Raw genomic sequence first — 27677 nt, forward strand, 5'->3', positions numbered from 1 at the left:
AAGAAGAGAGAAAAAAAAACAACAGATCCTGTTGCATCAGTTGTCATCGTTTGAGCCATTTCCTTCTGAGTTAGTTTTTTTTTTAGATGGGAAATAAGTACTGCATCCAGGCCTTTTCTCAGTCTAAAAATACTGATCTCAGATGGAAATGGCTCACACTGATGCAACAGTATCCGTTTTTTACAGGATCCTGTTTTTTCTTCTTCTCCCTTCTTATGACAGATCAGAGGAATGGAAAGCCTGGTATATACGATATAAGAACTTCAATTGGAGAAATACTAGTAATACTAGTAATGTACCCAACCACCCAAAGACCACAAAAGAAAGGGGGAGAAGAAGAAGAAAAAGTGAGGGGTGCTTCAAAGAATTCTCTGCAGCTGTGAAATAAACACTAGTAAAAAGGAGATTTGAAGTTACAAATAATCAGTCTCGTAGCAGCGAAAAGCTTATTTGGGGCCATCGTTTTTCCCACATGAGAAATGTTCCGCACCCAGAATATAATAGTTAGGCCCCTTTCACACTAGCGAGTATTCCGTGCGGTGCGTGATGCGAATACATTGCGCCCGGACGGAATCAGGACCCATTCATTTAAATTGGGGTGTGTACCTGAGCAGTGATTTTCACTCATCACTTTTGCGTCGCGTGAAAATCCTGTGATTTTCACGCAATGCTGGCCCCATAGAAGTGAATGGAGCTGCGTGAAAATCGCATCGCATCCGCAAGCAAGTGCGGATGCAATGCGTTTTTCACGGATGGTTGCTAAGTGATGTTGTTTTGTAAACATTCCGTTTTTCACATGCGTGTGCAAAACGCGTTACATCGTATTGAACCCGCACAAAAAAAAAATGAACGCGATCACAAACAAAACTGAATGAACTTAAAATCGTGCAGTTTTCACTGAACGCATCCGGACACGCTCGTCTGCAAGGGGCCTTAGGGCTGTTTCACACGAGCGGAAGCCGTACGTGACATCCGCTCCGTGAAAGAGTGCCAAGACCCGATGCGGACTGCAGAGGAACGGAGCATTAACATGACTGAGAACGCTCCGTACCTCTCTGTGATCTCTTTACTATGAAATCACAGTGAGATAAAGTTGTCACTGTGATTTTGTAGTAAAGAGATCACAGAGAGGCACGGAGCATTATCAGTCATGTTAATGCTCCGTGCCTCTGCAGTCCGCATCGGGTCTTGGCTGTCATTCACGCAGCGGATGTCACGCACGGCATCAGCTCGTGTGAAACAGCCCTTAAGGTTAAATTGAATATAGAGGTGGAATATAGAACCTAATATCTGAGTAACATCCTTGAGTAAAAGGAGAATTTTAGGCATCAGCAAAGTACAAGGATTAAATCAGCATTTGGGGATTTTCATATATAACATTTATGACTTTTGAGACAGAACCTGAAAAATAACTTTGTGGTGTAGTATGCCATGCAAAATCTTTATTTGTAAGACCCATTATGAATAATATCTGGTGTTTTTTGGTAATCCTTGTCCCACAGATGTTATACACTATATATATTTATATATGTATTTATTTATTTTTTAGTCCCTAGTCTGAGACTATGTCCTTCAAATTGTTTTATTATGATACGCTGATGATTACTACGATGACCCAGTTTACTTAATCATTGTTGTTACTTGATGCTTTTAGGTGTAAAAATGGAGGATGCAGTATAAGGTGGTAGAAAAAAAAACTGATTTGCAACTGGATATTTAATGAGAATGGAGTATTTTTGTACAGTATTAAACAGTATTAAAATGACTATTTATATTGCCTCTTCTACGCACATGAGAAAAAAAACATAAAATTGTGTTTGCTTTAAAAATATTCTTGTTTATTATTTTAGGACATGGAAGGTGTGACTGTGGAAAGTGCCAATGTGATTCTGGCTGGTCCGGAGAAGCCTGTCAATACCCAACTACTTGTGACCTGACACGAAAGCAAAGCAACGAAATGTGCAAAAATTCTCAAGGAGTCATTTGTTCAAATGCAGGTTTGCATGCCATTTATACAAAGTTCTTTGAAATGTAACTTTTAGGTCACTGCAAACTTTTAGTTGAGTTATTATCATAAAAAATCAAGACTAGTGCACAGTGTGCTTTTCAAAAAATGCCAAGCTTCTACCTAGAATTATATGGACTGAAATAACCTAAGAGGAAATTCAGATACTGTAATTTAATAAGAAAAGTAACCGTGCTGAGCATTCTGGAACTGACATAAACTCCAGCTGTGCATAATTATTTTTTTTTTTCATTCAAAAGATGCGGTACGATAATTTTTCTGAATGCATTATTCAAATAATCAGGGATGATATGTGCTGATTTAAAAGCATATATAAAAAATGCACTAATTTTCAACATATAGTGGGCAGAATTGATTTAATAATTTTATATTTTGTTGACATATTTGCTTAGGGCTGGGTTCACATCACGTTTTTGTCTTACCTTTAACATGTACAAAAAAAATATATGTTAAAAAAATCACAATCAATCTGTCACAATAGCGTTCTATTGCAAAAAAAAAAAAAAAAAATACTGTATACTTTAATAATGGAACAGTGTAGTGAACTATGATTTTGTACTCTTTTATCCCCCCCAACATATACACTCACCTAAAGAATTATTAGGAACACCATACTAATACGGTGTTGGACCCCCTTTTGCCTTCAGAACTGCCTTAATTCTACGTGGCATTGATTCAACAAGGTGCTGATAGCATTCTTTAGAAATGTTGGCCCATATTGATAGGATAGCATCTTGCAGTTGATGGATATTTGAGGGATGCACATCCAGGGCACGAAGCTCCCGTTCCACCACATCCCAAAGATGCTCTATTGGGTTGAGATCTGGTGACTGTGGGGGCCATTTTAGTGCAGTGAACTCATTGTCATGTTCAAGAAACCAATTTGAAATGATTCAAGCTTTGTGACATGGTGCATTATCCTGCTGGAAGTAGCAATCAGAGGATGGGTACATGATGGTCATGAGGGATGGCCAAATTCGGACTCTACCATTTGAATGTCTTAACAGAAATCAAGACTCATCAGACCAGGCAACATTTTTCCAGTCTTAAACAGTCCAATTTTGGTGAGCTTGTGCAAATTGTAGCCTCTTTTTCCTATTTGTAGTGGAGATGAGTGGTACCCGGTGGGGTCTTCTGCTGTTGTAGCCCAACCCTCAAGGTTGTGCGTGCTGTGGCTTCACAAATGCTTTGCTGCATACCTCGGTTGTAACGAGTGGTTATTTCAGTCAACGTTGCTCTTCTATCAGCTTGAATCAGTCGGCCCATTCTCCTCTGACCTCTAGCATCAACAAGGCATTTGCGCCCACAGGACTGCCGCATACTGGATGTTTTTCCCTTTTCACACCATTTTTTGTAAACCCTAGAAATGGTTGTGCGTGAAAATCCCAGTAACTGAGCAGATTGTGAAATACTCAGACCGGCCCGTCTGGCACCAACAACCATGCCACGCTTAAAATTGCTTAAAACACCTTTCTTTCCCATTCTGACATTCAGTTTGGAGTTCAGGAGATTGTCTTGACCAGGACCACAACCCTACATGCATTGAAGCAACTGCCATGTGATTGGTTGACTAGATAATCGCATTAATGAGAAATAGAACAGGTGTTCCTAATAATTCTCTAGGTGAGTGTATGTTAGATGTAGGGCAAACACCGGATGTGAACCCAGCCTGAGACAGAATGAAACTCCTGTAGATTCTGTGTTTCAAATATACGGTAACTGCACTTGCGGCAGAATTACAAAAGAAAATTGCACCAATAATTATTGACTTATGAAAGGGGCTGTCCAAATTAAACTAAAGACTTGGACAGTCTCTATAAGTAGTCTAAAGGATGCTTTATACTGCTTGATAGGCAGATTATCACTAACGAACATTCATATGAACTCTTGTTAGCAATAATCTGCCAATGTTAAGGTGCTGCCGAACACTCGTTCATCGGGTATTGGGATCATTGGTGCAGTCACCTAAATCATTGTATGCCAGTAACAGATCATTCGTCTGAACAGCACTCTGTTACCGGCAAACAGTGATTCTGTATGGGGATGAGCGATGGCATTAGCGATCTCTCCTCCCCATAATGTGCAGGAAGGAGCGCTTCCTTTTTGACAAGTGAGCAACGTAAAGGGGCCTTCAAATAACAAAATATCACATACTCACCCTTCTTCTCCTCTGCTGCTTCCATCACTGTGCTCTGGTCCTGTCCACTGCTGTTTGTTTTCCTGGCTGCAGCTATGATGTTCTGGACACATGTCCCATCTACTGGTGAGGCTAATAATTGACTGCACAGTGAGTGACCTGTATGAATGAAATGTCACAACAGCAGCCAGGAAATTTATGTCAGACCCCACCACTGGAAAAAAACAGGGGAGTGTTTCTTCTTTTGTTATTGTAGAGCATTTACAGGGGCTTTTCAAGGTTTTATTGAACTCAGACAACCCTTTTAAGCCTTAGAGGACCCTGACATTTTCCATTTTTGAGTTTTCGTTTTTTCACTCCCCGCGTTCCCATAGTCCTAACTTTTTTATTTTTCTGTCCACATAGCCTTATAAGGGCTTATTTTTGCGGGACAAGTTGCATTTTCTACTGGCACCATTTACGGTTGCATACCATGTAGTGGGAGGCAGAAAAAAAAATCCAAATGGGGTAGAATTAGGAAAAAACACAATTCTGACAAAGGTTTGCATTTATTTTTTACACCGTACGTAAAATTGACCTGTTGTCTTCATTCTCCAGGTCAGTACGGTTACAACGATACCACACTTGTATAATTTTTTTTGCGTTTTAATACTGAAAAAAAATATTAAAGCCTTTGAGAAAAAAAATTACATTTTCTTCACCAAATTCTGCCCCTATAACTTTTTTTGTAATTATGTGTACGGGGCTGTATGATGGACCTTTTTTGGAGGGGCAATCTGAACGTTTCAGTGATACCAATTTGAAGTGTGTGCGACTTTTTGATAACGTTTGATAAAAAAAAAATATTGGGGAGTTGAAGTGGCAAATTAGCATTTTTTTTTTCTTCGTTACGCCATTTGCCGTATGCCATTAATAGTATTATATATTAATTGTATGGGCATTTTTCGCAAGGAAAGGGGGGTGATTTGAACTTTTTAATAGTTTTTATAAAACTTTTTTTTAACCTTTTCTTTTCACTTTTTATAGTCAAACTGGCAATGATTAGATTGCCCATTGTGTTCATTGATGGCTATATAGCCATCATTGAACACTTAATTTTCAATATAACAATACAGTGCTGCCACCTTGTTGCCTGTATTGATGTATTCATCTAATAGACCCTGAAGCCTGCTTGCTTGAGGGTCTAATACAAGACACTTACTAATGTATTGTTATTATCCATATTGCTTCCTTTAGGCCCCTTTCACACGGGCGAGTTTTCCGTGCGGGTGCGATGCGTGCGGTGAACGCATTGCACCCGCACTGAATCCTGACCCATTCATTTCTATGGGGCTGTGCACACGAGCGGTGATTTTCACGCATCACTTATGCGTTGCGTGAAAATCGCAGCATGCTCCTCTTTGTGCGTTTTTCACGTAACGCAGGCCCTATAGAAATGAATGGGGTTGCGTGAAAATCGCATGCATCCGCAAGCAAGTGCGGATGCGGTGCGATTTTCACGCATGGGTTCTAGGTGACAGTCTATTCACTGTATTATTTTCCCTTATAACATGGTTATAAGGGAAAATAATAGCATTCTGAATACAGAATGCTTAGTATAATAGTGCTGGAAGGGTTAAAAATAATAAAAAAGTTAACTCACCTTCTCCTCTTGTTCACGTAGAGGCCGGTCTCTTCTTTAGCTGTGGGCTGAAGGACCTTTGATGACGTCAGATCACATGCTCCATCACCATGGTGATGGACCATGTGATTGGAGCATGTCATCTGACATCACCTCAGGTCATTCAGTCCACAGCTAAAGAACAGACCGGGATCTACGCTAACAAGAGGAGAAGGTGAGTTAACTTTTTTATTATTTTTAACCCTTCCAGCACTATTATACTAAGCATTCTGTATTCAGAATGCTATTATTTTCCCTTATAACCATGTTATAAGGGAAAATAATACAATCTTCAGAACATCAATCCCAAGCCCGAACTTCTGTGAAGAAGTTCGGGTTTGGGTACCAAACATGCGTGATTTTTCTCACGCGAGTGCAAAACGCATGACAATGTTTTGCACTCGCGCGGAAAAATCGCGCATTTTCCCGCAACGCACCCGCCTCTTATCCGGGCAAAAAACATGACGCCCGTGTGAAAGAGGCCTTACTGTCTGGATACATTTTTCCATCACATTATATACTGCTTGTTTCCATAGTTACAACCACCCTGTAATCCAGCAGCAGTGGTCGTGCTTGCACACTATAAGAAAAAATTCTAGCCTCTCTGGTGGCCAGGACCGTGGTAGCGCACGTAAGCTGGTACTTTTTTCTACATTGTACAAGCACAGCCATGCTGCTGGACTGCAGGGTGGTCGTAACCATGGAAACTTTCTCTGTATACGGTAATAAATGCTATTTGCTGAAGTTGCAAACCCCCTTTAATGCATGACCTTCTTTATTTTTAAGGATTTAATGACAACTGATTAATTCCCAATTTACCTTTGCTCTTTTTTTCAGGCACCTGCCAGTGCGGGAGATGTAAATGTGAGAACTCTGAAAATAATGGATTGATATACGGGAAGTTTTGTGACTGTGATGACAGGGAATGTATTGATGATGAAACTGGAGAGATGTGTGGAGGTATGTAGTTATAACTAGATGACATGTATATATTTATATTAAAGACAGAAGTCCAATAGTAATTCACAATTGTGTTACTAAGGGATATGCAAATATGGGCATTCCTGCCCTATTTATGAGAACCCTGTGTGAATAATATATGTAAGATACAGAGACATAGCCCTAAATATTATAATGGTACTTGTGAGGAGATTTGCCTTATTATGCACTAGATGTAAACTGACAACTATTCTTGTCACGGAAACTAATAAAAAAAAATAAACTTTTGTCTACTTTCAAGGAATTTGGAGCTTCCATTTTTCCAGTTTTCATTTTCACATCCTTTACCAGTGATGTACACATTAAGATTCCATTGCCTGTAGTTTATATAGTCTACTATATTTACTTTTGCTTCTAGCTGTAGTATATTTCAGTTTCTGGCACACAGACAGCAGACAACCTAATAAATGTACTCAAAAGGCTGGTACCACTTGAAACTCCAGTCTTCAGAGTCCCATTGATTTTAAGCATTACTCTGTAGTAAGATGCCACCTTTGCCCCAGTTTCTGACATGTTTGATCTGTTACAGTAGACCTGCCCAAGGTAGATTAAGTGAACTTGGCCACTGAGTACTGAAAAGCATAGTACGTAAAAGGGTTTTAGTATGATTTTTAATCTGATTCTAGAAGTGACATCAGCACAAGAACTGTGTCAGAAGCTTTATGAAATGGGTCTTCATGGTTGAGCAGCTACACGCAAACCTAAGATCACCATATGTAATGGCAAACATCACCATTCTCAGAAATGCGTTTCACAATTTGGCAGTGTGATGGATGATTCTGAGCTGGACAGATGGCCAGAGAATGCTTGATACTATAGTACCCACTGTAAGATTTGGTGGAAAGTGTTAATGACAGTAGGCTGTTTTTTATTTATTTTTTATTAATTTTTTATTTGATCTAATCTGTTTACTTCCAGTGAAGGAAAACGTTAATTTTACAGCATACAGTATTAGCCGTACAGTATTAGAATGTATTGGCTCTGATGAGCCGAAGTCATTGATTTGCAAAGTCTCGCGAGACTTGTGCTATAAAGAAACATTTCCAAAACTAAGGTTCGGTTCCAAGGTACCACTTGGAACCGAACCCGAGTTCGGGAAATTGTTAAAAAAGAGATGTACCAATTGGTGAGAACTCCATTGAAAATGCCAAGTTAAGCTTTGTAGCAGTTGTGTATTTTATGCAGTAAGGGAGAAATGTATTATCCCCTCTGTGGCCAAAAACTGGCACCAAAAAGTTGCAAAGTGTGGTGCTTGTTGAAGTTGTGCAAAGTTTTGCGACTTTTTGAGCTAAACACTTTTCAAAGCAGAAAGTGGTGCTTGCTGGTGTAGATCTCTATTTTGAATCTGCATGGTGCATGGACCTGCACGGATGTGCCACAAACATTAAAAAGCAAGCTCCTCTTAACTGTGGCACATCTGATGCAAGTGGTAGAGAGATTAAGACTGGTGTGTAAAACGACAGTCTTGATAAATCTCCCCGTTTATGTCAGGTAAACCCTTGCTGCATCACACCAGCTGTCAAGCATGGAGGTGAGTCATGCTTTACTGCTATTGAAGGAACCGTGAATTCTAAATTGTACAGAATTTTTGGTAAGGGTACTTTCACACTAGCGTTTTTCTTTTGTGAAGGGGATGAAGGGGATGAACTGCAGTTTTTTTGTCTCTGTCTGTGAAATACTGTAGCTGTGACTGGAATGGATGAGCTGAAGTGGTGATACCTCTCATTGGTTCGCAGGGCTGACCACAGCAATGGGATCAGTATTTTTAAATGGCAAACAGAGGGAAGAGCAACCCAAAACACAATTTCTGGCTGCCCTACACCTTATACAATCTAAGGGTACTTTCACACTTGCGTCAAAATTTTCCGGTATTGAGTTCTGTCCTAGGGGCTCAATAACGGAAAAAATCCTAATGCATTCTGAATGGAGAGCAATCCGTTCAGTATGCATCAGGATGTCTTCAGTTTAGTCACTGTGCGTTTTTTGGACGGAGAAAATTTCGGAACACTTGCCGGAATGCCAGATCCGGCATTATTTTGCATTGAAATGCATTAATGCCGGATCCGGCCCTAAGTGTAACGGAAAAACGGATCCGGTTTTGCGGTCTGCACATGCGCAGACCTTTAAAAATTTGAAAAAGATAAATACCGGATCCGTTTTTCCAGATGACAACCAGAGAGACGGATCCGGTATTGCAATACATTTGTTAGACGGATCCAGATCGTCTACAAATGGTATCCGTTTGCATACAGATTGCCGGCAGGCAGTTCCGGCTACAGAATTGCCTGCTGGAATCCAGCGACGCTAGTGTGAAAGAACCCTTGTCTGTCTGCAATTTCTTCATAGAACAAAGCAATGCTAAACACGCAAAAAAAAGAAAAAGTTGAATCCTGCATAACTAAGGAGAACTGATTATTGATAAGCCTATACAGTGTCCTGATGTGAACCTAATGAGATGAGGGTCTGAAATAAAACTTTCCAATGTGCCTAATTTAAATTTAGATTTTTAGCAATGTGCACCAATCTATATTAATAGAGGACATCTGGATGGGGGTTAATTTCTTCATATCATTATACTGTATGTTTTGGTAGAAACTCAGATTTTGCAGTTGAAGGGGCCTCCAGCTAGAAGACTTCATTACAGTCTACAACACATACTGAACAGATTATAAATTCATGAATTATTTAAGAACGATGTTTAGCTTCCTAACAAACAACATTTAAAGTCAAAATGTGCCTTTAATGTGTCTTTTCAAGCCTCCACCATCCAAAGTTTGTTTTTGGCTTTGAAAGTATTTGTCGCTTCCTATGACTATCCTTTCCATGATTAAGTTTCTGTTCCCTCACCCACTTCTCCAGCCCTGGACGCGATTGACTAAACACAATGTTAGATGAGATCAATACGAGTATGATCAATGTTGTCATTTCTAGAACACTTCAGCCCAAGAAAAGGGGACTAACTAGTGAGCTAGAGGTGAAGGCTATCAAACGCTGGTATCTCCAGTTGTACACTTATTTTGAACAATGATGCCTCTTGCTTAGTCGCTGTTGGCAGCCTGTCAGCTTCGGGCAACTCATTTAAAAGATTCAGGATTAGACGTCAGGAATGGATCACAGACTTTATATAACTTCAGCTACACTGCTTGCTCAGAGATCATGGCACATTAAGTTAAAACACAATTTCCCAAGAGAAAATCTACTAAGGGATAAAGATTAGTGTTGATCGAGCACCAAAGTGCTCGGGTGCTCTGGCCGAACACATCAGGATGCTTGGGTGCTCTACCGAAGATAAAATCGATTTTAGAGTAAAAATTGTTAGGAAACATTCTTTCCTGTATATTTACAAGGAATTGGCACTCCAATACACCCTTTGTTACACATAAAGGAGGGCATCATACACAGCCTTGAAAAATTATGATTGATAGCCTGCTGGTGACCATCAAAAACATTTGGCGCAAGGGCCTGCTGATCTGACCATCTAAAACATTATGGGCGAGGGCCTGCTGCCGCTATGGTGACTCTAGATAACCTGGGGCCGATCACATGTTCCCGTGACGGTGACGATCCATTAAGATGTCTGTCCTATCAACTTTCAATGTTATTTTCAGTGCAAACCATGGTGACCATGGGTAACGGGGGAATCATGGTTCTATTCCAGAGAGGGAGCCTGAGAAACAGCTATGGCTACCACATCCAAGCAAGGCAGCACATGGGAAAATTACCTATTAGGTATAATTAGGTGAGGGCCTGCAGGTGAGCTGACCCTGTAAAATATTTTAGGTGTGGACCTGCAGGGGAGCTGACTCTCTAAAACATTATATGTGAAGGCCTTCAGGTTAGCTGACCCTGTAAAAGATTGTAGGTGAAGGCCTGCTGGTGAGCTGACCCTGTAAAACATATGCAAGGGCCTACTGGTGAGCTGACCCTCTAAAAAATTATATGTGAGGACCTGCTGGTGACCTGACCCTTTAAAACATTATATGTGAAGTCCTGCTGGTGAGCTGACCCTCTAAAAATTTATATGCGAGGGCCTGCTGGTAAGCTGACCCTGTAAAACATTATATGCAAAGGGCATATATGCGAGGAATAAGCATGTCTTGATATGATGAAAGAGGAGAAGGAGGATGAGAAAAGGAAGATTCAACCATATACCCTTGTTTGTGGTTGAAGGGGTGCATGGGAATACAGCGTATTCAGTGCATTATAAACAACACATTTAAAGTGCCTTTATGTTAATCGGCTTTCCACCTGTGGAGTCGAGAATTCAGGGTCAATCCAGGCCTTGTTAATTTTTATAAGAGTCAACCTGTCAGCATTTTCAGTTGACAGGCGGATACGCTTATCTGCTATAATGCCACTAGCAGCACTAAATACCTGGTCAGACAAAACACTGGCGGCAGGGCAGGCCAGCACCTCCAAGGCATAGAACGCCAGTTCGTGCCACGTGTCCAGCTTGGACACCGAGTAGTTGTAAGGCACTGAGAGATCATTGAGGATGCTGACACGGTCTGCTATGTACTCCTTCACCATCTTCCCCAAATTTTCCCTACTTGTGAAACTAGGCGCGCATCAGGATGAGGGTGCTGGCGGGGTGTCATGAAACTGTCTCAGGCTTGAGTGTTGCCTCGCCTCTGTTGGAACTGCTGTGTGTTCCCCTTGTCTCCCCTCCTTGGTTAGCCAAGGAACTACGGACTCTGCCGCCAGCATTGTCAGATGTAAATGTTTGGAGCAGTTTTTCAACAAGGATCTTCTGGTATTGCATCGTTTTGCTCATCCTCTCTACCAGAGGAATGAGAGATGAGAAGTTCTTTGTAGCGGGGGTCAAGAAGGGTGAAAGACTAGTATTCCGTGTTGTCTAAAATGCGTATAACGCACGGGGCGCGGGAAAGGCAGCCTAACATGACGTCAGCCATGTGTGCCAGAACACCAATAGGCAAGACTTCGCTGTCGTCATCAGGAGGATTACTCTCAATCTCCTCATCCTCTTCTGCCCACCCACGCTGAACAGATGGAATTAAACTTCCATGAGTACTACCCTCTGTAGCGGAGGCACCCGTCCCCTGCTACTCCTCCTCCTCTTCATTGTCTAAGACGAACTGAGGGTGGTCTGACTATCACTCTGTGTAATGTCTTCCCCCATTTGACCTCTTCCACATGCAAAGCGTCATCCTTAATTGTGAGCAGAGAGTGTTTGAGTAGACACAGAAGTGGGATGGTTACGCTGATAATAGCGTTATCGCCGCTCACAATCTGTGTTGATTCCTCAAAGTTTCTTAAAGCCTCACAGAGGTCAGACATTGATGCCCACTCCTCGCTTGTGAATAGTGGAAGCTGACTGGAAAGGCGACGACCATGTTGCAGCTGGTATTCCACTACTGCCCTCTGCTTCTAGCAAAGCCTGGCCAACATGTGGAACGTGGAGTTCCAGCGTGTGCTCAAGTTGCACAACAGCCGGTGAGCTAGCAATTTCAAGCGCTGCTGCAGCGTTGACAGACCGGCTGAAGCTGTCGATGACTTGCGGAAATGCGCACTGTAACGGACCGTTTCAGCAGACAAGGGGTTAAAATCCGTTTAGGCGATATGCACCTTTCTGAGAGACAGGCACAGCTACTGCAGAACACCAAACTCCCGAACTGGATACAAAATAGCACTCCAAACTGGAACCTCGCGAATAGCTGCTAGCAGACGAACAGGAAAAGCATACAATCAGCTTACACTCCTGGCAATCAGTCTCTAACAGCATACAGGGTAATCCCCCCAATAACGAGACAAGGCTCCGTGTTGAGGGTCAAGAAGTGGTCTGACGTGCTGGCACACCCAGCCTGGTTTTTATTACAGTTGTTTGCAAATACAGGACAGATACAACACATCCCCACAATGCATCATCGTTTCCTCCTCTCTGTCTCGGAGACAACCGAGGGCAATCCAATTATCTCTCAGGACAAAGGGAGATTGCCAATACACATGTGAAGACAACAGGACAGACATCACCATTTAAACACACAATGGGACAATAGAAACACACCCACACAAAATCCTCCCCTCTGCCGGTGATGATTATTGAACACAATGGCGAATATAATTATCAAAGGCAGAGAAATACAGTTTTATAAAACATATCACAGGAACCCCAAAACATGCAATAACCCCATAACCAATATATCCTCGGAACCGGGGGATCTGGGTGAACCACATATCCAAAATTCACGCACATCCGTTCAGTAGTTTGGAAGATACAGTTTTATGCCAGTTACACCGAAAATATGCAAGTTATACAGAAAATAGTCACTAATAAATGTGTCCCCTGGTTGGTAGTTTCAAACTACTGAATGATGTCTCTGTGCACCAAATACAGGCAAGATAGCACCGTGTTGAAAAGTCAGAACAGTGTCTGTGAGTTAAAATGGCCGCTATCTATTGTTCTCACCATGTGCTCTCACCTTGGTTAGCCAAGGAACTACGGACTCTGCCGCCAGCATTGTCAGATGTAAATGTTTGGAGCAGTTTTTCAACAAGGATCTTCTGGTATTGCATCGTTTTGCTCATCCTCTCTACCAGAGGAATGAGAGATGAGAAGTTCTTTGTAGCGGGGGTCAAGAAGGGTGAAAGACTAGTATTCCGTGTTGTCTAAAATGCGTATAACGCACGGGGCGCGGGAAAGGCAGCCTAACATGACGTCAGCCATGTGTGCCAGAACACCAATAGGCAAGACTTCGCTGTCGTCATCAGGAGGATTACTCTCAATCTCCTCATCCTCTTCTGCCCACCCACGCTGAACAGATGGAATTAAACTTCCATGAGTACTACCCTCTGTAGCGGAGGCACCCGTCCCCTGCTACTCCTCCTCCTCTTCATTGTCTAAGACGAACTGAGGGTGGTCTGACTATCACTCTGTGTAATGTCTTCCCCCATTTGACCTCTTCCACATGCAAAGCGTCATCCTTAATTGTGAGCAGAGAGTGTTTGAGTAGACACAGAAGTGGGATGGTTACGCTGATAATAGCGTTATCGCCGCTCACAATCTGTGTTGATTCCTCAAAGTTTCTTAAAGCCTCACAGAGGTCAGACATTGATGCCCACTCCTCGCTTGTGAATAGTGGAAGCTGACTGGAAAGGCGACGACCATGTTGCAGCTGGTATTCCACTACTGCCCTCTGCTTCTAGCAAAGCCTGGCCAACATGTGGAACGTGGAGTTCCAGCGTGTGCTCAAGTTGCACAACAGCCGGTGAGCTAGCAATTTCAAGCGCTGCTGCAGCGTTGACAGACCGGCTGAAGCTGTCGATGACTTGCGGAAATGCGCACTGTAACGGACCGTTTCAGCAGACAAGGGGTTAAAATCCGTTTAGGCGATATGCACCTTTCTGAGAGACAGGCACAGCTACTGCAGAACACCAAACTCCCGAACTGGATACAAAATAGCACTCCAAACTGGAACCTCGCGAATAGCTGCTAGCAGACGAACAGGAAAAGCATACAATCAGCTTACACTCCTGGCAATCAGTCTCTAACAGCATACAGGGAATCCCCCCAATAACGAGACAAGGCTCCGTGTTGAGGGTCAAGAAGTGGTCTGACGTGCTGGCACACCCAGCCTGGTTTTTATTACAGTTGTTTGCAAATACAGGACAGATACAACACATCCCCACAATGCATCATCGTTTCCTCCTCTCTGTCTCGGAGACAACCGAGGGCAATCCAATTATCTCTCAGGACAAAGGGAGATTGCCAATACACATGTGAAGACAACAGGACAGACATCACCATTTAAACACACAATGGGACAATAGAAACACACCCACACAAAATCCTCCCCTCTGCCGGTGATGATTATTGAACACAATGGCGAATATAATTATCAAAGGCAGAGAAATACAGTTTTATAAAACATATCACAGGAACCCCAAAACATGCAATAACCCCATAACCAATATATCCTCGGAACCGGGGGATCTGGGTGAACCACATATCCAAAATTCACGCACATCCGTTCAGTAGTTTGGAAGATACAGTTTTATGCCAGTTACACCGAAAATATGCAAGTTATACAGAAAATAGTCACTAATAAATGTGTCCCCTGGTTGGTAGTTTCAAACTACTGAATGATGTCTCTGTGCACCAAATACAGGCAAGATAGCACCGTGTTGAAAAGTCAGAACAGTGTCTGTGAGTTAAAATGGCCGCTATCTATTGTTCTCACCATGTGCTTCATCCATTGTTCTCACTATGGGAATAGTAAAATCCAAGCAAGTAAGGCAAATTATGCAATCCAGGGACAGAGGGCTCAGTCCCAAGTGCCTTAAGACCCAATAACTTAAGGGACCATAATCCCAGGGCAGGAGGCTGGCAAACAGCCCCCTCCAAAACACTGTGGCGAGGTTGTTTTCGCCACACATCTCTCCCCCCAGGGAAGACTAACCAGATACCTGACCTCACGCCGGTCGGTACCTGAGTTAGTCTGGAAGGCCACCCACAACCAAATACTGGACCTGTTGAATTTAGTAGCCTGACTCTGTCCAGTGAATCCACCAAGATTATATTGGTAGCTGGTACTCCCGGTCTCTGTGTTGCTCCCTGGCTTGGAGTGGAGGTTGCTTTGTGGGCTACCACGGAAGAAGCCTGGTTGGAGTCTGGTTGTTGGAGGGGGAAACCGACTGTCTCCCCTTTGGCTAAACAGCCCTGTTGCTGGGGGAGAGGACCGACTGTCCCTACCCCCTGTGCTGTAAGTGCAGAGACCACGGTCCCATCTGCACTGTTGTGGGGCTTACTGTCTCCCCCTGGTGCGTTAAGCTGCCGCTGGGGAGAGGGGGTAACGAGCTCCTCTCCCATACATACTTACAGCCGCTGGGGAGAGCGACCGACCGCCTCCGCTCCCAATACAGTGTCCTGCTGCTGGGGAAAGGAGACTGGGCTCTCTATTCCCTGTAGGACACTCTGCCGCTGGGGGACAGGACCGACTGTCTCTGCCCCCTGTAACTCCACCTGCCGCTGGGGAATGGAGACTGGGCTCCCAATTCCCTGTACATCACACGGCCGCTGGGGAATGGAGACTGGGCTCCCAATTCCCAAAAAATTATGCTGCTGCTGGGGGGCAGGAACAACTACCTCTGCCCCCTGTGACTCAGTCTGCCGCTGGGGAGGGAGGACGCTGCTCTCCTCTCCCTGCATTTCACACTGCCGCTGGGGAATGGAGACTGGGCTCCCAATTCCCTGCAGGATCGGTGGAGATACCTTGGTCCCATCTCCACCGGCCACCTGGGGTTCTTCCCAGTAACACTCCACAATATCTGCCCAGCTGAATGGGTCTGGATCCGGGTCTGTCATCTTGCTGTCCTGCTGAGCCTTCCCAATGGAGTGGAAGAGATCTCGGTAGTCCTGCTCCAGTTCCCACTCCAGGGTTGCTAGGTGAGCCATGTCTTGCTCTACCTCATGGGGGTCATCCCACTCATGCCTAACCTCCCTCTCATAGAAAATGTCCTGAAGTCTGGACTGTGCAGGGCTCCCAAAGCCAGGCTCTACAAAGTACTCTCATAACAAGCCAGGACCATCAAACTCCTCTCCCTCTGGCTTGTCATGCTCAGCTGTCCAGGGTATATACTGTGCCATATACCACCAGAGCGCCTGGTAGGCATCCTCCAGCCATAGCTCCTGCCATACCCGGTGCTCTAGTTCCTTCACCCATTCCTCCAGGGGCTGCTCTCCCAGGAAGGGCATCCGCAGGGCCACTTGCTTCTGCAACTGCTGCTCTTCACTGGGGAGACTCTCACCCCGCTGGTATTGTACATTATCCAGGGCCTGGTACCAGATGCTTTTCCTTAATGCATCCTGGCCATCCAGGTCCTCCTCCTCGTATAACACTGCTGGTTCCATCCTGTTGCTTTTAGGGTCGCTGTACTGGGACATGCGTTGCCCTTAAATTGTAGAATCCACAGAAATGGTGTCTCCTGTAGCTGTCCTTCTGGCTGTAGGAACGATCCTGCCGCTTGCCACCAATTGTAACGGACCGTTTCAGCAGACAAGGGGTTAAAATCAGTTTAGGCGATATGCCCCTTTCTGAGAGACAGGCACAGCTACTGCAGAACACCAAACTCCCGAACTGGATACAAAATAGCACTCCAAACTGGAACCTCGCGAATAGCTGCTAGCAGACGAACAGGAAAAGCATACAATCAGCTTACACTCCTGGCAATCAGTCTCTAACAGCATACAGGGAATCCCCCCAATAACGAGGCAAGGCTCCGTGTTGAGGGTCAAGCAGTGGTCTGACGTGCTGGCACACCCAGCCTGGTTTTTATTACAGTTGTTTGCAAATACAGGACAGATACAACACATCCCCACAATGCATCATCGTTTCCTCCTCTCTGTCCCGGAGACAACCGAGGGCAATCCAATTATCTCTCAGGACAAAGGGAGATTGCCAATACACATGTGGAGACAACAGGACAGACATCACCATTTAAACACACAATGGGACAATAGAAACACACCCACACAAAATCCTCCCCTCTGCCGGTGATGATTATTGAACACAATGGCGAATATAATTATCAAAGGCAGAGAAATACAGTTTTATAAAACATATCACAGGAACCCCAAAACATGCAATAACCCCATAACCAATATATCCTCGGAACCGGGGGATCTGGGTGAACCACATATCCAAAATTCACGCACATCCGTTCAGTAGTTTGGAAGATACAGTTTTATGCCAGTTACACCGAAAATATACAAGTTATACAGAAAATAGTCACTAATAAATGTGTCCCCTGGTTGGTAGTTTCAAACTACTGAATGATGTCTCTGTGCACCAAATACAGGCAAGATAGCACCGTGTTGAAAAGTCAGAACAGTGTCTGTGAGTTAAAATGGCTGCTATCTATTGTTCTCACCATGTGCTTCATCCATTGTTCTCACCATGGGAATAGTAAAATCCAAGCAAGTAAGGCAAATGATGCAATCCAGGGACAGAGGGCTCAGTCCCAAGTGCCTTAAGACCCAATAACTTAATAGACCATAATCCCAGGGCAGGAGGCTGGCAAACAGCCCCCTCCAAAACACCGTGGCGAGGTTGGTTTCGCCACACACACCTTTACCAGTAGCTCAGGCAAATTGCGGTAGGTGCCTGTTGCCGCTTCCCCACTGCAGTGCTACACTGCTTCCAGCTACTGACTGATGACTGACTGGTGCCTCACGCTGATAATTTGGAGGTGGAAGTGGAGGAGGAGGAGGAGGAGTGGGGTTTGGAGCCACTAAAGTAGGTGCTGGTGGAAACATTGATCGACGTAGGGCCCGCAATCCTTGGTGTCGGTAGCACCAGTGCCTTCCAAGGGTACGACTCGCTCATGGCCTCCACAACAATCACCCAGTGTGCCGTCAGGGAAATGTAGCATCCCTGGCCGAATGCACTTGTCCATGTGCCTGTAGTCAAGCGGACCTTCCCAGTAACTGCGTTGGTCAGGGCATGTGTGATGTTACGGGACACATGTTGGTGTAAGGAGGGCACGGCACACCTTGAAAAATAGTGGCGGCTGGGGACTGGGTAACACGGGACGGCTGCTGACATCAGGCTGCGGAAGGCCTTAGTGTTCCACAATCCTAAATGGCAACATTTCCAGGGCCAGCAATTTGGAAAGCTGCGCATTTAGTGCTATGGCCTGTGGGTGGGTGGCTGGGTATTTTCACTTGCGTTCAAAGGCCTGGGGTAAGCACATTTGGATGCTGTTCTGGGACACAGAAGTGGATGTGGTCACTGATGATGCTTGCGAAGGTCCAGGTGAGGCATCCGGGCCTGCGCCCTTGACAGGGGATTGGCCAGCACGTAACATAGGGGAAGAGGAGCCAGTGGTGTGACCCGCAGACACCGATTGTGGACCCAGGAGTTCATCCTACTTATTACGGTGCTTGGATGCCATGTGGCGGATAATGCTGGTGGTGGTGAGGTTGCTAGTGTTCACGCCCCAACTCATTTTCGTATCGCACAGGTTGCAAACTACTATTCTTTTGTCGTCCACACTTTCCTAACAAAAAAAACGACATACTGCGGAACATCTACCCCTTGGCAAGGGAGATTTCCGCAAGTGGGTGCTCCCTGGAACAGTTGTGGGCCTGTTTGCTGTGTCCTGCCTTCTCCATTTTGGCACCCCACTGCCTCTTTCAGCCTGTTGCGGAGCTGCAGATGCCTCCCCCTCTGTACTGCTGTCCTCACTCTACTTTCCACCTTCCCAGGTTGGGTCAGTGATCTCATTGTTCACCACATCCTCTTCCACTTCCTCACTTTGATCATCCTCCTGATTTGTTGACCTAACCACAACCTCAGTGATTAATAACTGTGTCTCATCCTCTTCATCAACCTCTTGAGACAGTAATTGCGGTTGACTCATTGACAACTGTGTCTCATCATCATCATCCACCTCATTAAACACTAATTGCCGTTCCCCAGCGTCATGTTCTTGTAACTCTGGATGCTCAAGAGGTTGGGAATCAGGGCACGAGATCTCATATCCCTCTTCAAGCAGGCTTGGCGAGAGGGCCAAATCAAGTAATGGTGATGAAAAGAGGTCCTCGGAATATCCGATTGTGGGATCCCTTGTTTGGCCAGACTGTACATGGTGGGAGGAAGGAGGATCAGGGTGAGGATTGTGTTGACTAAACTCCTGCTACTGAGACTGGACTTGGTGGAAGACAGGGTGGTGCTTAACCGACTGGAAGCATTATCTGCTGCAATCCAACCAACAACCTGCTCGTACTGGGCTGACTTCGTGAGCGTTGTCCCGTGCCACCCTGCAAACTGGGACATGAAGCTAGGCATCGTGGATGATTGTTTTTCTTGTGCTCTGGCACAGTTTCTCCGCGCCCAGGGCCATGTCCTCTGCCTGCACCATCAGTATCACAGCCACTTTCCCATGCCTTACTGCTCGCATTCTTTTAAATGTGATATATGCTTGAAAGTATATCACACGTACAGTAGCGTAGGATTTGGAAGTGTATGCGCAATTTTTTTTACAAAGGTATTTGTGATGAGGAAACGTTATACAGGACAGGTACCATAGGTAATGTCACTGTTTGCAGTATCTACGTAAAAAGTACAGTTGATGTCACTGATATTTTAGGGATGTGCACACTTTACACAGGAGATGTGGCGCAAATAATTTAACTGTCCGCTGCGGCCTATTACATGCGCTAAAAATACATATTGCTGCTGTCACACACAATAGTCCTTAAAAGGACTTTTGGGTCTTTGAAAAGTATTTTGTATAAAAATCTTCCTATTACATTCCCTACACTGTCTGTCCCTTGCTATGCACAGCTCTCCCTAACATGGAGAAATTTAGCGCAGGTTGCGCTACAAACAATTATTGCTGCTGTCACACACAATAGTCTTTACAAGGACTTTAGGGTCTCTGAAACATTTTTGTACAAAAAAAATATTCAATTACACTGCCTACACTGCCTCTCTGTCTCTTCCTATGCTCAGCTCTCCCTGACTACGAATGCGCCGAACATGCGTCATCGGGTGCTATATAGCACCCGATGATGCGTTCCGGCCAGCCAATGACTGTAATGCTAGTAGCCAACATGGCTACTGCCATTTCAGTGAGGGTAGTACTTACTAGCATGTTTATTGGCTGCGTAGCAGCCAAGTAACGTGTGGGGAGGAGACTTGAGCATGGCGCTCGAGCACATGCGGTACTTGGCCGAGTACCGCCATGTGCCGAGCATGCTCGATCAACACTAATAAAGATTATGCATTTGTTGGAGAACGGATGCTTTTGGAGTCAAACTGGGCTGCAGGTCTGTTCTCCAAGGTTCTTAATTGACTCCGACCACTGCTTTGTCCACCATCTTTTACAGCATATAATATACTGCTTTTTATTCTCTGTCATATTAATGTGTAAAAAACTTGTACTTTACCTATACAAAAATGACATGAAAGTCTTAGATGAACCTATACACTGTCTTAATCGGCACCACCACAAAATGCAGCCTCTATTGATAAGATCATCATTGAATATGTGTTTTGGCAGCATCTGCTATTAAAAATATATTTCTATTTTTCTCACTGTATAAAATTTGTTTTGGGTGCAGGCCACGGGAAGTGTTACTGTGGAAACTGTTACTGTGAGGCTGGTTGGCATGGAGATAAATGTGAATTCCAGTGTGACATCACCCCATGGGAGATTAAGAAGAGATGCACATCTCCAGATGGCAAAATCTGCAGCAACAGAGGTGTGTCATTATTAATGAACTTCACATCTGTATGGCTTTCAATTAGTCTTACACAATAATTGCATCTGTTTTACCATCATTCGCCTAGTCTATAAATAATGTCTGGAACAATCCGAGCAGGTCTTCTGCATGAGAAGGTAATAAATGCTGCTAATGTGTCATTGTGTTAAGTCTGTGGTAGCAAAACATTGATAAACACATGGTTCATTCACAAGGATTCCTGATAGATGTGCTCTTACTTAGGGCTGAGGGTTTCATAAAGGAAAATGACCCCTAACAAGGTTCCACACTTTACCACTACAGGCGTTGGGGGACTTTGTTTACTCACACAGCAGTATCCATTGATTTTAATTTAATGACCATAGGTCACTGGAAAAACAATGGATGTGCAATACCCCAGATAGGGTGTTTGCAAATTATTTGGTTTATAATACTGTGGTAATGTTTTACTTATGTCATATACTCAGAACCGAAACACAGATACGACACATATAGTGCAAAAAACCTCTTTATTGTGTCTCATATAAAGACATATTATACATGAATATCAACAATAATAAAATGAATGCAGAAAAATGCTGAGAGAGTGATACCCCCAGTCCCTAAATCATCTTACATTGCCCAAGAATAATGTATCATTGCCAATAACAGCGCCTTATCTTATCATGTTGTGTTAAAGTGTAATCCCCAATATACTACCGCATCATAGGTCTATATATGCAAGTAGGGGGACACTAAATACTGCATGCATCACCACTAGTCCAAACACGATCTAAAATGGCCTTTTAACTTAAAGACACTTGTCATATTCCAAAAATAATACATACATGGCACAAGGACAGGCAAGGTATACAGACCAGGAGCTGGGGGGCAAAGCAGACCCGACGTACGTTTCGCCATGCTTCCTCTGGGAAAGTGTCTATCTGATTTCAACCCACGTTTATATACCCCATGGAATCAAAAATGTCCTCCTATATTATCATTTTGCGACGTTTCACCTGTGTGGCAATAGTCATAATTTGCTCGTCATACGGATGGCCTCCTGTGAGAATGGCAGGGAAAACTCACGAGATCGCCCAACCGAGCCAAGTCTATAATCGAGAGAACTTGTGATACTTGTCGGTTGGTTCATTTTCATCCCAGTGCCTGCGCACTGGGAGGGAGAGATGAACCAGCCACTCTGCCGCCTAGGCTACATGAGAATGGTAGTTCCCAACCCTAGATCTATTGCGACCTCCATCTTTAAATAGGGCAAAATGCCCAAATCAACTCGAAGCACACTAAAACAGTTACAGTGCGAGTGGGCAGACTCCCAAATGTATCCTAATTGTTGTGATGTCAAAATGGGCAGGCTTCTATGTATATCCTGACCAGTCAACTACTAATCCAATAGTATCCCATATACCTCATGAATACCAGCTATCATGAAAAGGGGATAAAGGATTAAAAAAGTAGGGAGAGGGGGAGTCCCAACATATAGTTAGCACTGATTTCATAACGTGCCGAAAATGACATGTTATTGGTTTAAGGGGTACATTATCCAAAATGATATACTCAATTAAAATCCATCTAGAGGAGTGAAACACAGTTAAGTTGTCCAATTTGATGGACAATATCAAACATTGAGTGAACAATAGTGCAAATAAAGTGCAGTGTGCCAAAGTGCATTAGTGCCAGGGTACAAACCATGAGCATGAAACCTAAACATGCAAGTGAAAAAATACATAAACAAATGAATAGGGATGAGCGAACTCGAACTGTATAGTTCGGGTTCGTACCGAATTTTGGGGTGTCCGTGACACGGACCCGAACCCGGACATTTTCGTAAAAGTCCGGGTTCGGGTTCGGTGTTCGTCGCTTTCTTCGCGCTTTTGTGACGCTTTCTTGGCGCTTTTTGAAAGGCTGCTAAGCAGCCAATCAACAAGCGTCATACTACTTGCCCCAAGAGGCCATCACAGCCATGCCTACTATTGGCATGGCTGTGATTGGCCAGAGCACCATGTGACCCAGCCTCTATTTAAGCTGGAGTCACATAGCGCCGCCCGTCACTCTGCTCTGATTAGCGTAGGGAGAGGTTGCGGCTGCGACAGTAGGGCGAGATTAGGCAGATTAACTCCTCCAAAGGACTTGATTAACTGATCGATCTGCAGCTGTGGATCATTGAGCTGCTGATCCTCAATTGCTCACTGTTTTTAGGCTGCCCAGACCGTTTGTCAGTCACATTTTTCTGGGGTGATCGGCGGCCATTTTGTGTCTTGTGGTGCGCCAGCACAAGCTGCGACCAAGTGCATTTAACCCTCAATGGTGTGGTTGTTTTTTGGCTAAAGCCTACATCAGGGTGAAGCTGTCACACCAAGTGCATTTAACCCTCAGTAGTGTGGTTGGTCAAGCTATCACACCAAGTGCATTTAACCAGCAATAGTCTGTTCATTTTTTGGCCATATACTAAATCAGGGGCAAGCTGCGCCCGTCACCAAGTGCATTTAACCCTCAGTAGTGTGGTTGGTCAAGCTGTGACACCAAGTGCATTTAACCAGCAATAGTCTGTTCATTTTTTGGCCATATACTACATCAGGGGCAAGCTGCGCCCATCACCAAGTGCATTTAACCAGCAATAGTGTGGTTATTTTTTGGCCATATCCCAGTCTAATTCTGTCACTAAATCCATACCGGTCACCCAGCGCCTAAATACTAGGCCTCAAATTTATATCCCGCTAAATCTCTCGTTACCGCTGTCCTGTTGTGGCTGGGAAAGTTATTTAGTGTCCGTCAACATTTTTTGTTCTGGGTTGAAATACAATTCCCAATTTAGCAATTTAAAAATTTAGTGGTTTCTGCTGTATCAGATCTATTTGAAATCTATCCCTAAAAGGGTATATAATATTCAAGGTGCACATAGGGTCATTCAGAATAACTTCACACACCCGCTACTGTGCATTTCCAAGTCTAATTCTGTCACTAAACCCATACCTGTCACCCAGCGCCTAAATACTAGGCCTCAAATTTATATCCAGCTAAATCTGTCCTTAGTGCTGTAGCTGGGCGAGTTATTTAGTGTCCGTTCAAGCACATTTCTTGTTCTGGGTTGAAATACAATTCCCAATTTAGCAATTTCATAACTTAGTGGTTTCTGCTATATCAGAGCTATTTGAAATCTATCCCTAAAAGGGTATATAATATTCAAGGTGCACATTGGGTCATTCAGAATAACTTCACACACACCCGCTACTGTGTATTTCCAAGTCTAATTCTGTCACTAAACCCATACCTGTCACCCAGCGCCTAAATACTAGGCCTCAAATTTATATCCTGCTAAATCTCTCGTTAACGCTGTCCTGTTGTGGCTGGGAAAGTTATTTAGTGTCCGTCAAAGCACATTTTTTGTTCTGGGTTGAAATACAATTCCCAATTTAGCAATTTCATAATTTAGTGGTTTCTGCTATATCAGAGCTATTTGAAATCTATCCCTAAAAGGGTATATAATATTCAAGGTGCACATTGGGTCATTCAGAATAACTTCACACACACCCGCTACTGTGTATTTCCAAGTCTAATTCTGGCACTAAACCCATACCTGTCACCCAGCGCCTAAATACTAGGCCTCAAATTTATATCCCGCTAAATCTGTCCTTAGTGCTGTAGCTGGGCGAGTTATTTAGTGTCCGTTCAAGCACATTTCTTGTTCTGGGTTGAAATACTATTCCCAATTTAGCAATTTCATAATTTAGTGGTTTCTGCTATATCAGAGCTATTTGAAATCTATCCCTAAAAGGGTATATAATATTCAAGGTGCACATTGGGTCATTCAGAATAACTTCACACACACACGCTTCTGTGCATTTCCAAGTCTAATTCTGTCACTAAACCCATACCTGTCACCCAGCGCCTAAATACTAGGCCTCAAATTTATATCCTGCTAAATCTCTCGTTAGTGCTGTAGCTGGGCGAGTTATTTAGTGTCCGTTCAAGCACATTTCTTGTTCTGGGTTGAAATACAATTCCCAATTTAGCAATTTCATAATTTAGTGGTTTCTGCTATATCAGAGCTATTTGAAATCTATCCCTAAAAGGGTATATAATATTCAAGGTGCACATTGGGTCATTCAGAATAACTTCACACACACCCGCTACTGTGTATTTCTAAGTCTAATTCTGTCACTAAACCCATACCTGTCACCCAGCGCCTAAATACTAGGCCTCAAATTTATATCCTGCTAAATCTCTCGTTAGTGCTGTAGCTGGGCGAGTTATTTAGTGTCCGTTCAAGCACATTTCTTGTTCTGGGTTGAAATACAATTCCCAATTTAGCAATTTCATAATTTAGTGGTTTCTGCTATATCAGAGCTATTTGAAATCTATCCCTAAAAGGGTAGATCATATTGAAGGTGCACATAGGGACATTCAGAATAACTTCACACACACCCGCTACTGTGTATTTCCAAGTCTAATTCTGTCACTAAACCCATACCTGTCACCCAGCGCCTAAATACTAGGCCTCAAATTTATATCCAGCTAAATCTGTCCTTAGTGCTGTAGCTGGGCGAGTTATTTAGTGTCCGTTCAAGCACATTTCTTGTTCTGGGTTGAAATACAATTCCCAATTTAGCAATTTCATAATTTAGTGGTTTCTGCTATATCAGAGCTATTTGAAATCTATCCCTAAAAGGGTATATAATATTCAAGGTGCACATTGGGTCATTCAGAATAACTTCACACACACCCGCTACTGTGTATTTCCAAGTCTAATTCTGTCACTAAACCCATACCTGTCACCCAGCGCCTAAATACTAGGCCTCAAATTTATATCCTGCTAAATCTCTCGTTAGTGCTGTAGCTGGGCGAGTTATTTAGTGTCCGTTCAAGCACATTTCTTGTTCTGGGTTGAAATACAATTCCCAATTTAGCAATTTCATAATTTAGTGGTTTCTGCTATATCAGAGCTATTTGAAATCTATCCCTAAAAGGGTATATAATATTCAAGGTGCACATTGGGTCATTCAGAATAACTTCACACACACCCGCTACTGTGTATTTCCAAGTCTAATTCTGTCACTAAACCCATACCTGTCACCCAGCGCCTAAATACTAGGCCTCAAATTTATATCCTGCTAAATCTCTCGTTAGTGCTGTAGCTGGGCGAGTTATTTAGTGTCCGTTCAAGCACATTTCTTGTTCTGGGTTGAAATACAATTCCCAATTTAGCAATTTCATAATTTAGTGGTTTCTGCTATATCAGAGCTATTTGAAATCTATCCCTAAAAGGGTATATAATATTCAAGGTGCACATTGGGTCATTCAGAATAACTTCACACACACACGCTTCTGTGCATTTCCAAGTCTAATTCTGTCACTAAATCCATACCGGTCACCCAGCGCCTAAATACTAGGCCTCAAATTTATATCCCGCTGAATTTGAATACAATACATTGGGCCAAATAATATATTTGTTGTTGTGGTGAACCATAACAATGAGAAAAACATCTAGTAAGGGACGCGGACGTGGACATGGTCGTGGTGGTGTTAGTGGACCCTCTGGTGCTGGGAGAGGACGTGGCCGTTCTGCCACATCCACACGTCCTAGTGTACCAACTACCTCAGGTCCCAGTAGCCGCCAGAATTTACAGCGATATATGGTGGGGCCCAATGCCGTTCTAAGGATGGTAAGGCCTGAGCAGGTACAGGCATTAGTCAATTGGGTGGCCGACAGTGGATCCAGCACGTTCACATTATCTCCCACCCAGTCTTCTGCAGAAAGCGCACAGATGGCGCCTGAAAACCAACCCCATCAGTCTGTCACATCACCCCCATGCATACCAGGGAAACTGTCTCAGCCTCAAGTTATGCAGCAGTCTCTTATGCTGTTTGAAGACTCCGCTGGCAGGGTTTCCCAAGGGCATCCACCTAGCCCTTCCCCAGCGGTGAAAGACATAGAATGCACTGACGCACAACCACTTATGTTTCCTGATGATGAGGACATGGGAATACCACCTCAGCATGTCTCTGATGATGACGAAACACAGGTGCCAACTGCTGCGTCTTTCTGCAGTGTGCAGACTGAACAGGAGGTCAGGGATCAAGACTGGGTGGAAGACGATGCAGGGGACGATGAGGTCCTAGACCCCACATGGAATGAAGGTCGTGCCACTGACTTTCACAGTTCGGAGGAAGAGGCAGTGGTGAGACCGAGCCAACAGCGTAGCAAAAGAGGGAGCAGTGGGCAAAAGCAGAACACCCGCCGCCAAGAGACTCCGCCTGCTACTGACCGCCGCCATCTGGGACCGAGCACCCCAAAGGCAGCTTCAAGGAGTTCCCTGGCATGGCACTTCTTCAAACAATGTGCTGACGACAAGACCCGAGTGGTTTGCACGCTGTGCCATCAGAGCCTGAAGCGAGGCATTAACGTTCTGAACCTGAGCACAACCTGCATGACCAGGCACCTGCATGCAAAGCATGAACTGCAGTGGAGTAAACACCTTAAAACCAAGGAAGTCACTCAGGCTCCCCCTGCTACCTCTTCTGCTGCTGCCGCCTCGGCCTATTCTGCTGCTGCCGCCTCGGCCTCTTCCTCCGCCTCTGGAGGAACGTTGGCACCTGCCGCCCAGCAAACAGGGGATGTACCACCAACACCACC

General features: G+C 44.1%; 1 protein-coding gene across 1 annotated transcript in view; it reads left to right on the forward strand.

Moving 5' to 3' along the window:
• The window catches only part of ITGBL1 (integrin subunit beta like 1), a 500642-nt gene that overhangs the window by 134315 nt on the left and 338650 nt on the right, over window positions 1–27677 (forward strand). Inside the window, exons 3-5 of the mRNA XM_044286160.1 lie at window positions 1851–1997; window positions 6661–6783; window positions 20906–21046. Of these exons, the coding sequence (XP_044142095.1) occupies window positions 1851–1997; window positions 6661–6783; window positions 20906–21046 (411 nt within the window). The remainder of the gene's footprint in view (window positions 1–1850; window positions 1998–6660; window positions 6784–20905; window positions 21047–27677) is intronic.

The sequence above is a fragment of the Bufo gargarizans genome, chromosome 3, assembly GCF_014858855.1.
Source record: "Bufo gargarizans isolate SCDJY-AF-19 chromosome 3, ASM1485885v1, whole genome shotgun sequence".
In the NCBI taxonomy this organism is placed as follows: Eukaryota; Metazoa; Chordata; class Amphibia; order Anura; family Bufonidae; genus Bufo; species Bufo gargarizans.